The sequence below is a fragment of the Heterodontus francisci genome, chromosome 41 (assembly GCF_036365525.1).
Source record: "Heterodontus francisci isolate sHetFra1 chromosome 41, sHetFra1.hap1, whole genome shotgun sequence".
Lineage (NCBI taxonomy): Eukaryota > Metazoa > Chordata > Chondrichthyes > Heterodontiformes > Heterodontidae > Heterodontus > Heterodontus francisci.
This window is the reverse complement of record NC_090411.1, coordinates 13654678-13667401: the sequence shown is the minus strand read 5'-3', so window position 1 is coordinate 13667401 and position 12724 is coordinate 13654678. Positions and strand designations below refer to the sequence as shown.

General features: G+C 43.4%; 1 protein-coding gene across 1 annotated transcript in view; it reads right to left on the bottom strand.

Annotated features, from left to right (window-relative positions):
• micall1a (MICAL-like 1a) overlaps window positions 1–12724 on the bottom strand; it is a 182658-nt gene that overhangs the window by 108588 nt on the left and 61346 nt on the right. Inside the window, exons 5-7 of the mRNA XM_068019331.1 lie at window positions 12518–12654; window positions 9820–10703; window positions 1721–1787 (exon numbers count right to left, since the gene is read on the bottom strand). Of these exons, the coding sequence (XP_067875432.1) occupies window positions 1721–1787; window positions 9820–10703; window positions 12518–12654 (1088 nt within the window). The remainder of the gene's footprint in view (window positions 1–1720; window positions 1788–9819; window positions 10704–12517; window positions 12655–12724) is intronic.

Below are 12724 nucleotides of genomic sequence, written 5' to 3'. Positions count from 1 at the left end.
TTTGCAAATGAATCAAAAGTACAACACGAAAAGGACACAATAGTGGGAAAATTGATGCTCCTGTCTGTTACTGGAAAGCCCTCAGTTAATCCTAACAGTCTGAGCAGCGAAGCTCAAGACAGCAGATTTGTTTGAAAGTTGTAGCCTGGAGCTGTGAAAGTGCCTGGCTGGAAAGTCCAGCCTAGAAATCACTGCTGGCTACTGCAGTGGCTGTGACACACTCGCCTGGTAAACAGATCAGTGCTTGCATGTGGTTCTAGGATGTGGGCAATGTGCTAAGATGGTGAACTAAGCCAGCTAAAAGGGAGTCCACACAGGGAGCAGGACGTGGGGTGTATTGCTCTAAATGGCCAAAGGTACTGAAAGAATTCAGGCTTTTAAAAGTGAGAGATACTTATGTAAGGGATGTGGAGAGAGAGCAAGAAGTTGGGATCAAAAAATAGAACAAAATGGCAAAACAGGTTTGATGAACTGAATTGTTCCTCTGTGCACTGGGGCTAAAGTGGGGGGAAGTCAGGGTTTCTGTTCCTGATCACTATCCAGTGATGACTGCAGGAAAGGCTACTTTGGATATCAGGAGAGGGCAGGATCAGGTTGAGTTGTCAGCCTCTGCCCCAGTCCAATAGCCTGTCAACACGCACAGTCTCAGCTCTCACTTAATGAAATGCCATACAGCAGCAGAAAACTGAGGCAAGCACCACTTCCCAAAAGATCCATTTCAGGAAATCGCAATGATTGGAGCAGGTTAGAGGCTGGGAATTCTGCAGTGAGTAACTCACCTCCTGTCTCCCCAGTGCCTGTCCATCATCTACAAGACACAAGTCAAGAGGGTGATGGAATACTCTCCACTTGCCTGGATGGGGTGCAGCTCGACACCATCCAGGACAAAGCAGCCCACCGATTGGGACCCCATCCACCAAATTCAACTTTCACTCCATCCACCACAGACGCACAGTGGCAGTGCAGTGTGTACTTTATACAAGATGCACTGCAGCACCTCACCAAGGCTCCTTCGACAGCATCCTCCAAACACGCAACCTCTACCACCTAAAAGGACAAGGGCAGCAGATGCATGGGAACACCACCAGCTGCAAGTTCCCCTCCAAGCCACACACCATCCTGACTTGGAACTATATCGCCATTCCGTCACTGTCGCTGGGTCAAAATCCCTGAACTCCCTTCTGACAGCACTTTGGGTGTACCTACACCTCAAGGATTGCAGCAGTTTAAGAAGGCAGATCACCACCACCAGCTTCTCAAGGGCAATTAGGGATGGGCAATAAATGCTGGCCTGGCCAGCGACGCCCACATTCCACAAACAAATATAAAAAACAAATCCAGAAAGGAGCTGATCAGACTCCCATGTTCGGAGAGTGACTGAAGGTGGCCTGAGCAAGCAGCAGATACCTGGACCTTCTCCACGTACAAAGCATCGATTCAGTGAGTGAAAGCATCAAGTCATCAAGGAAGAGATCTCATTGACTAAACTGAAGCACCAAACAGTCACCTACCAGATAAAATAAAGCTTACTAAGTGTATCATATTAACTGACCACAGCACCTTACTCCCTGCACATGCCCTGTTCCCTGCAGCTTTCCTGCCCCTTGTACGTGGCCTTCTTCCTGCAGCTATAAAGTCCAGTTCATTTTAATGATGTGATCTGTTTTCTAACAAGCACAGTGAAAGAGCCTGGCTAACCTACCTGTACACAGACACTTACCGTTCCGTAAGGGATTGCGGTCGGTCGCGTGGCTTTGGTACTGGTGTAGTTTGCTCAGTCAATCCTCCTAAACAAGTGGCAAAAGAAATGATTGAAGCTTCTGCTGGAGAGAGTTAACAAACAATGACAAGGGGTTTCATAACAGTGACTGCAAAAACTTGGAAGTTCCTCTCCACCCAAATCACCTTTGTAAAGTTAAACAGCATTAACTCCCACTGGTTACAAATTTCAGCTCTGGTCTAGAGATTCTTTCAGGCTCAGTGTCACTGGGCTCTCTCGAAAGTGGACCCATATCCTCTAAAATCAGGAGTTTACCTTGCCCATTATGATCAGGTGACCCAGTTGTAACAGTGAAACCCTTCTGCTTTAGGAACTGTGTACTAGAATCTCACATGTACAGCCACAGGAGATTCTCCAATTTTTCAAAAGGGGGTTCGACACTGGACAGGTAGTACCTCATCCCAGGTCCTGCATGCACAGGCAGGTGACATTACATGTCTGCCCCCTCAGGTGGATGGAAAAGATTCCATGGCACTATTTTGAAGAGCCTGGTGCCTTGGCCAATGCTAATCCATCAACCAACATCACAAACAGTTTATCTAATTATCATATTGTTGCTCATGGGGGTCTTGTTATGCACGAATAGACTGCTGTGTTTCCCATATTGCAACATTAACTGAGCTTCAAAAATACCTAACTGGCTGTAAAGCGCTTTGGGATGCCCTCAGGGTGAGAAAGGTGCTATATAAATGCAAGTCTTTCTTTTGTTTTTAACAAGGTTATGTAGTTAGAAAATAATTATAACTCCTCTTAGTAGCTCCACAAACCACCTCTAGGCGCTTACTCATTGTCTCTCCAGACAAGGAGGCCAAAGAAAAATATAACTCCTCCATAAAGCAAGCTTAACAGCCTGAACAAAACAGACACTTCCAGTACAAATACAACAAAGATTCCTATACTTAGGCCAATTTAAGAGTGACCTCTAAGCTGTGTACTGCAGCAGAGTACTGATTACAGATTGCTAATTCCCCTGTCCCTGACTTTTAGCTCAAATACTGTAGGCTTGGGAATGTTGGATCACATGACCAACTTATCCCAGAGAAAATGACCACACCCTCTTTAAGCACTTTGTTTCATGCAAAGGTCAGGTGCCTTCACAGTTCTACTCTATTTAAGGCCTTGCTCAGACACACATTTGCTTCTATTTATAAACTTATTCCACAAACAAGCTGTCAGCTCATTAACAGAAGTTTATATAATGATCCCACAAGAATCTGAAACACAGCAGTTTCAACATATCTGGAGACACACTGTCCTTTCTAAATAATAACTATATTTATACAGCACCTCATCACATTGAAACTTCTCACAGAATCATTGAGATGATCGCACAGAAAGACGCCAGTGTCTGTGCAGCTCTCTTAACTTTAGCTGTGTGCAGTAATCTCATTCCCCTGTATCCTTTAAAATTCTTCCTTTTCAAATCCTTATCAAATTCCATAGTAAACAATGTTCTAGTCACAGCTTCAATATTATCTTGTGGTAAAACATTCCCATCTTTAATAACCCTCTGTTTGAAAATATTCCTTCTAACTTTCTCCTTCATACTTTGAATGATAAACTTTAGTCTCCGCTCATTACCAAAGTGCCAATTATTCCAAACTATTTACCCTCTCCCAATTTTGAAAACCTCTATTAGATCTCCCTTTAACCTTCTCTGTTTCAATGAAAAAGGTTCCACATTTTCACATCTTTCTTCATAACTCTAACCACTGATTCCTGGAATCATTCCATTGAATCTTCCTGTGCCTTTCCTTTAAAACAATTATATAGTAGTTACAGCACAGAAATAAGCCATTCGGCCCAACAGTTCCATGCTAATATTTATGTTCTGCACGAGCCTCCTCCCACCCTACTCCATCTAACCCTATCAACCATATCCTTCTGTTTCTTTCTCTAGCTTCCCATTAAGTGCACCTATGCTATTTGCCTCAGCTATGCAGAGTTCCACATGCTAACCACTCCCTAGATAAAGAAGTTTCTCCTGATTTATTAGTGATTATATTTATGCCCCCAGTTTCCCCCACAAGTGAAAACATCTTCTCTGCATCTAACCTATCATCCCTTTTGTAATTTTAAAGAATTCCTTTAAGTCACCCTCAGACTTTTTTGTGGAGAATACAGCCCAGCCCATTCAGTCTATCCTGATATTAAAACAGAAAGGTTACACCTATCATTTTTTTCCACTGACTTGAATAGCATCCTATAAGAGGAAAAGTCTCAAAGTACTTTGCAAGCTATCTTTGAAGCAATGACTTGTTAGGTTGCAATTCTGGAAGTATATTTTTCAACGTTAAAGCTGTTTAAAACAGGGTGAGAGGGGGCACTGTTCTGGAATACAGACAGAAGCCTGACTCACTGCATACAGTGACGATAACTTTGTGATCACTTTACAATAGGTAATGATACGTGCAAAAATGGAGAACTAGCTCAGCCCGCATAAGCCAAGTTTGCTTGTCATTCACTTAAGACTTCAACAAAACTTGGTCGTCACCACTTAAAAACAGCAGCTCCCATTTCCCAGGCAGCGATTCATGCAATAGTTACACCCTACTCTGCAACATGGTTCTATTTAATTAAAACTGGATCATCTCTTGATGGCAGATGATGAGTCAGAAGTTTTATAAAAATAGTTTGTCGATTATAAGAAACTTTTTGTTCAGCCTGGGTTCTTGCACTAATTGATGAGTGGGGGTGGGGGAACCCCAGAGTCTGGGATTACTATGGATCATGAGGTACTGGCAGTACTATAGTACAGTGGTCTGAGAATAAAAAGGCAGATTCTAGGAACTGGGATCGGTGGGACTGAGGTCCTCTGATCTGGAACTATTGGGGAAGGATGCCTCATAATCTGGGAGCATTGACAGGGAAATCAGGAAGCACTGGAAACACAGCTGGTGAGCACAGAGAAGGCAGCCTGGGTTCGGTGGGGGGGCTGGTGGAGAGGGTGACATTGGGAAGGGGAGGAAGGTCTTGGGGTTCATTGGGCTGAGGAGAAGGGCGTACAAGCTTTGGGAAGTATAAGAACCTGCAAGACTTGGAGATTGTTGGGATCTGACAGCATGGGGGCGGTCAGTGTCTCTCAGCCTTGGGGAGGTGGGGACCCAGAAGTCCCTGATCCCATTTAGAACAGGCTCCAACAACCCAATAGTTCTTTTCTTTTAAAAAAATTCATGAGATGCGGGCGTCGCTGGCTAGTCCAGCATTTATTGCCCATCCCTAATTGCCCCAACACCTGAGTGGCTTGTTAGGCCATGTCAGAGGGCAGTTACGAGTCAACCACATTGCTGTGGGTCTGAAGTCACATTGTAGGCCAGACCAGGTAAGGACGGACGATTTCCTTCCCTAAAGGACATTAGTGAACTAGATGGGTTTTTACGACAATCGATGATAGTTTCATGGCACCATTACTGAAACTAGCTGTTAATTGCAGATTTTTTTATTAATTACATTCAAATTCCACTAGCTGCGGTGGGATTTGAACCCATATCCCAAGGGCATTACCCCAGGCCTCTGGATTACTAGTCCAGTGACATTACCACTACGCCACCGTCCCTCCCTTGACCAGCTTCTATCAGTGAATACCGTCCATGCTTTCCCTGCCTTCAATCTTGGCTTTGTGCTAAAGGAACTAGTGCGCTGTAGGTTCAGCTATTAATACAGACGGCAAGAAACAAAATACCATTAACAAAAGTCTTATTTAATGCTCAAAAAAAATCACTCTTTATGCAGCTCCCAAAGGTTTAATTTTACAACTGCTTAAGCTCCAAGAGAAAGTCTGGCTAATGAATTGTCAACTTTTCGACTAAAGACAAGGAATTGTGCGCTGCTAATCACCATTGTGCTGATCACAGTGGGTGCATAACTGGACCCTTCGCCATGGAAAAGCTGTTAATAGTTTTACAGGAGACATGCTGTAATACATCCCTGGGAACTGAACCTTCAGTTAGTTTGTTTGAAAGTCTTTGGACAAAGGCAAAGAAACTTTCAAACCCTCACAGAATTTTGGGGGACACATTCTGCTACTCCAACTCAAACTACTAATCACCACCAGGAAATTCTGCAACCTGCACGTTTTCAGGATGTACAGGTGCGTTTGGTGCAACTTATCAGAAGTAAACATTCCCAGTCAAAGCCCAAGCTTTTGAGACAGGGTTAGACCTTTAGTTCAATTGTGGCTTAGTGGTAGCTCCCTTGCCTGAGTCACAAGATTGTGACTCCAGAGACCTGAGCACCAGGCTTACACTCCAGTGCAGTACGCTGAGGGAGTGCTGCACCAGAGATGCTGTCTTTCAGATAAGGCTTTTAGCCGAGGCACTCTCAGGTGGAGGTAAAATATCTCACAACACTATTCGCAGAGCAGGGGAGTTACTTACAGTGCCCGGGCCAATATTTTTCTGTCCAACAGAAGATTACTTGGTCATTATCACATTGCTGGTTGTGGAAGCTTGCTGTGCCCAAATTGCCTAGCATGTTTCCTACATTATAACAAATGACTACACTTCAAAAGTACTTCACTAGTTGTAAAGAGCTGTGAGACACCCTGAGGTCATAAAGTTATAAAAATGCAAGTCTTTCTATATTTTTTTCAAGTATAAACTTTAAAGAAGGCATTAAAGGACATAAAAGACAATGCAATGAGTAAATGCAAAATATGATGGAATATTAAATTTTTTTGAATTTATTTTGGTTAAAACCTTATTTTGGACATTAAAAGTATCAGTTACTGAGAAAAGGTAAAAACAATGTTGGTTCATCAACAAACACTGGAAGTTTTCTTTACAAATATTTCCATCGGCAATTTCAATGTTAAACACTGACATAAAATGACCCAAAGATTGTGACAACAGGAGTGTCTGTGGACACCAAATGCATGCACACGTGGTACTTTTAACATATCTTTCGATGAAGCCTTGCTGCATACCAGGGTAAGGCTGGAACAAAATTTTTAAATGTTATACACAAGGGACACAGTAAAATACTTTTTATAGAAAGCCATTCAAAAGCAGTAGGCGAGCTCCGTGGCTGAAGACGGTGACGCTATTTGCAGTAATCCGCAACTTGGTTAGGAACACAGAAACAGGAGGAGGCCATTCAGCTGCTCCAGTCTGTTCCCTTATTCAATTAGATCAAGACTCATCTGTATCTTAACTCCATCTATCCACCTTGATTCCACATCTCTTAATGCCCTTATCTAACAAAAATCTGTCAATCACAGTTTTGACATTTTCAGTTGACCCTCAGCCTCAACAGGTTTTTGTGTGGGGAGTGGGGGTGGGGGAAAGAGTTTGAGATTTCCACTGGCCTTTGTGTGAAGCAATGCTTCCTAACGTCACTCCTGAATGCATGGCTCTAACTTTAAGGTTCTGCTCCCTTGTTCTGGATTCTCCCACCAGAGGAAATAGTTTCTATCTACCCTATCAAATCCCTTTATCATCTTAAACACTGCAACTAGCTCATCCTTTAATCTTCTATATTCGAGGGAATGCAAGCCTAGTCTATGCTCATAATTTAACCCTTTTATAGCCCTGGCATCATTCCAGTGAATCTGTGCTGCACTTACTCCAAAGCCAGTATTATCCTTCCTGAGGTGTGGTGCCCGAAAATGAACGCAGTTTAGAACTCCAGATGCGGTCTAACCAGAGCTCTGTACGACTGCAGTATAACTTTGTATTACAGCCCTCCTAAGATAAAGGCCAACATTCCAGGAGCTTGTTTAATTATTTTTTGAATCTGTTCACCAACTTTAAGTGATTTGAGTACTTGGAACCCCAAATCTCTCTGGCCCTCCACACTTGCTAACTTCTCACCATTTAGAAAATGATCGATTTTTCTTAGGTTGAAAGTAGATGACCTTGCACTTCCCCACATTGAATTTCATCTGCCAGTTCTGTCCACTCATTTAACCTATTTAGTCTCTTCATAACTCTCTGCTCCCGGCTTTATTATTTATTATGCCATCTAACTTGGTACCATCAGCAAACTTGAATATAAGGCTCTCTATTCCTTCATCTGAGTAATTTATAAAAAAGTGAAATGCTGAGGGCCCAGTACAGATCCCTGGGGAACACCATTAGGCACAAACCGCCAATTTTCTACACATCCATTATCGCTACTCTCTCCTACTTCCTAACCAATTCCCTCTCCCTGTCAATAGGTTACTTCCAATTCTACACATTCTCATTTTTGTTAACAATCTCTTGTGCAGAACATTTTTTAAATACCTTGTGGAAGTCTATACAAATAATATTCCCAGGCATTCCCTTAGCTACCTTGCTAGTTGCCTCCTCAAAAAATGCAAGTAGTTTTTGATTTGTTGAACATGACTTACCCATTGCAAATCCATGCTTGCTCTCTGATTAGTTATTATTTGTCCAATGGGTCAGTCATTCTGTTCCTAATAACAGATTCTAGTAACTTCCCCACAAAAGACATCAAAACCAATAAGGCCATAATTTCTTAATGAGGAAGAGCTAATTTCAGTGATTTAAGGAGGGACTTAGCACAGGTAAATTAGAAAAGGCGACTGCAGGTTAAAGCAGTAACAGAGCGAAGGCGGCATTTATGGAAGAGATAGTTCAGGTACAATCTGGGCATATTCCTTTGACGGGAAAGGGTTCAGCATCCAGTGCTAATTTGCCCTGGATAACAAAGGAAGCAAAAGTTAAAATAAAACAGAAGCAGGAGATTTCTGACAAATGTCAGGAACACGATTCAGTTAATAACCAGGAAGATTATGAAAAGTACAGGAAGGAATTGAAAAGGGGCAAAGAGCGGTCACAAGAAAAGATTAGAAGGCAACATTAAATTGAAACCTAAAACTTTTCATAAACATATAAAGTCTAAGCAGCTAGCGAAGGAAAAAGTTGGGCCTATTAAGGACCCAAAGGAAAATCTTCATGTAGCGGAAAGGATATGGCTAAAGTATTAAATGAGTACTTTGTATCTGTCTTCACAAAGGACATGGATGATGTGAAGATTACACTAAAAGAGAAAAGTTATGGACATGGCAGTAATAGATAGAAAATGAGTTAAAAAGATCACTACCGAAAGTTGGTAAGTCACCAAATTGGTGGTACAGATGGAATGCACCCCAGGTTGTTGAAAGAAGCAAAGGTAGAAATAGCAGATTAGTCACAATCTTTCAATCCTCATTGAATACAGAAGTAATGCTGGAGGACTGGAGAGTGCTAATGTTATATCATTATTCCAGAAAGGGGAGAGAGTTAAACCAGGAAACGATAGGCCAGTCAGCCTAATATTGGTGGTGGGGAAGTTACTGAAAACCCTTATCAGGGATAAAATAAATTTACATTTGGAAAGGATTGGGTTAATCAAGGAGAACCAACCAGCATGGATTTGTCAAAGGCAAATCGCGTCTGACTAACTTGATTGAATTCTTTGATGAGGTAATAGAGAAGGTTAATCAATGTCGTGCAGTAGATGTATGGACCTTCAGGAGGCATTCGACTGTCACACAGAAGGGTTATTCAGAAGATGGATTTAGGGATGGGCAATAAATGCAGTCCTAGCCAGCAACGCCCACATCCCATGAACAAAAAAAATGGAGCTCATGGAATTAATGGGAAAGTGGAGTACTGCCCTTTCAAACTCAAGTCCTTGCTGCCTTCCAGTTGCTCAGTGCCTTAGGTTTATATTGTTCCCATCTTTAATTCTCTGCATGGACTTGCCCCACCCCATCTGTGTGATCCCCTCTAGCCCTACAACCCCTACCATGTACGCTAACTACAGCATCTTATGCACCCCCTCACTTTGTCCCACACTTGGCAGCTGTGGCTTCTGCCAACTAGGCCCTGACCTTGGGAATTTTGATCCTTTAATCCTGCAACTACCACTCCTCCTTTAAAACCTTCCTTAAAATCCACTTTTTCCACCAAGCTTTTCTGCAAATCTGCTACACTCTTGTTCTTTAGCTTGGCATCCATTCTTTTCCTCACTCTGACATGCATTGGGACATTTTCCCATATTAAAAGTACTGAACCAATAAAACTGGCTATTATTGTAGAAGCATCACATACCATTTACCAGTGCACTGCCCTCCGATCTCTGGAGAGATGTTTCACTTATTCCACTACTACCACCAGAACTAATACGTGATCGAGGTACTGGACGTGGTGTAACCACGGGTGACGTTGCACAGTCAATCATTTTCCTTGGAACAGGAACAGGAGGTGTCTTCAGCTTCTCGTCAGAAGCTTCGTTGTTTACTGAAGCCGGGTTTGTATCTGGGCTTTCACCGGTGCAGCTGCCTGGAGTCTCCAAGGTGTTGGTACTTGCTGCATTCTCTGTGGCGAGGCCCATCTCCACGTGTGCTGCTTGCGGTTGTTCGGTCTGAGAATTCTGCAAGTCAGGCTGCAGCTCTGGCAATGGCTGCTCATCCACGCCATGCTCAGACTGTTCTTTGGGATCACCGGAGTCCGTCGATCTTAGCGCTTCCTCTGGTAGAGATTCCACTCCAGGCTTTGATGTATCCCTGAAGCCGGAGCTGTTGGAAAGCACCAGTTGAGTCGGTGTTGTGCCAGTGGTAGAGTGACTGTTTTCAGTAGAGACTGAAAAGGCTGCAGAAAGCCGTTTAACCGAAAGGGAAAGACCATGCACTTGGGTGTTTGACTGTGCACCACTTTCCTCTTCATTTATTTCAGTCTCTAATGGTGGGCTGCTTTTATTCCTTCCTACTCCTTCGGTGGGTACCTGGGAATGGTTTAATGTCTGTGGGCTAGCTGATGAAAGTGACTGTGCAGGCAAAGAGGCAGAGCCATGGTGTGGTTGCAGGGTCTGAACAGACAGAGGACGCTGCAGCTGACCGGTGACCCGCCCTCGATGGTGTGAACAGACAAAGGAGCCCAAATGTGCGCCAGGTTTGTAGGCTCCAGGGAGCAGAGTGCTGGAACACTCTTTACACCTGAGAGAAAAGAGAGAACAAAAATAATGAAACCAGCATGGCAGATAATGCACCAGTCCATGATCAGGTAGGACACAACACGAATGGATTAAAGTATCATTCATTGTTCCAAAAACAAACATAGAACCACTTCCCCAACCTAAAGCTCACCCCTCATTATAGAAAACACCTCTTATACTAGTCCAGCGGCCCTGTTCAGATTGGTAGAAGCTGTTTTTCTTCAACCTAATATATCACATTGTTACCTTTTCTTTTTCAAATTCTCATCAAAGCCTTTTATTGCCATACGTAACTCTTTTTAAATCAGCACTGAAAGTGGAATGTTTAAGCTTTTCACTTTTTAATTTATTTGTTCTTGGAATGTGCACATCACTGACAGGGCCAGCATTTATTGCCCATCCCTAATTGCCCTTGAGAAGTTTCAGAACAGTGGTCACGATTAGACCAAACCAATGCCAATCACAACACATTTCTTAATCATCCCTGTGCCCTCTCTGAGGTGATTGAGGTTATTTTTTTCCAGTCTCACACTGGAACCCAGGCTGACCTTGCTTTATTTCATTTCACCCAGGATCCTTACAAGAGGTAAGAGGATCTGAATCTATAAGCCAAGAGCCCTAGCAGAACTGAGGCCAATGCAGGTCAAAGGGAAAGCCCTCCAGTGTTTGACTCACACTTGACACCAAAGAAGATGGTTGCAGTTGTTGGAGCCAGTCAACACAGCCCCAGGACACCCCTGCAGGAGTTCCTCAGGGAAGTGTTCTGTCAAGCCATCTTCAGCTGCTTCTTCAATGACCTTCCCTCTGTCATAAGATCAGGAGTGGGACTGTTCACTAACAATTCCAGTGTTCAGCTCCAATTACAATTCTTCTGATAATGAAGCAGCCTATGCCAGTCTACAGCAGAACCTGCTTGTACTGATATATGCCAGGTAATATTTACATGAAGGAATGGCCATCTTAGGTAAAAGAAAGCCCAGTCACATCAACAGCAAGTTCCCCACCATCAACATCTTGCAGGTCACCATGGCCAGAAGCTTAACTCGGCCAACCAAATCAACCTCCTGGTTTCAAGAGGCTGTATACTCTGCAACGAGTGGCTCACCTCCTGACCCCTCAAAGCTTCTCCACTGGCTACAAGGCTCAAGTCAGGAGTGTGATGGAATACTCACCACTCATGCGTGGAACTGCAGCAATACTCAAGAAGCCTGACACCATCCTAAACAGTACAGTATGATTGGTGTCCCTGTCACTAGACTCACTATCCCCGCTCCCTTCTACTGACACAGTGTGTACGATCTACAAGACGAAGGTTACTGTCAGCACCTCTATCACCACTGTCATCAAGGGCAAGAGTAGCTGTATCATGGGAGCGCCATCACCTCCAAGCCACACACCATCCTGACTTGGCCATATATCACAGTTTCTCCACTGTCACTAGGTCAGAATCCTGGAATTCCCTACCTAACAGCATTGTGGGAGGAACATCGCCACACGGACTGCAGTGGTTCAAGAACACCCACCACCACCTTCTTAGGGCAACTATGAATTGGCAGAAAGTGTGTTATGCCTGTATCATCCATATCCTGAAAACTAATTTTAAAAAAACTACAAAGGATAACTTTTAACACATAACACGTCAGTGAGATTTATATACTATTAATTTTCTTCATGATTGCTGGTGTAGCTGCTGAACCAGGCCTGTCTCATTGCAGGAAGCCACTAACTCTCGCTGTTATGCATCCTGCAAATGAATTTAGATATCAGCAACAAATGGTGCTGCAGCAAGGAGCCTGGACCTTCATTTCACTTTACCTAAAGCAGTTGCGATGATAAAGTTTCCCATCCACCAGATATCTCTGCACCAAATGAACATGTTTACTGCAAATTGCACATGTGCTGCTGAGCGTGTTCCGGCGAGGCCTCTCTGTAGTTTCCAATGAGGTATCACTCTGGTGATAAAGGACATGGAGGTTAGGAATGACACACTGCCAGTACGAAACATTTGAGAGAGAGTCTGGG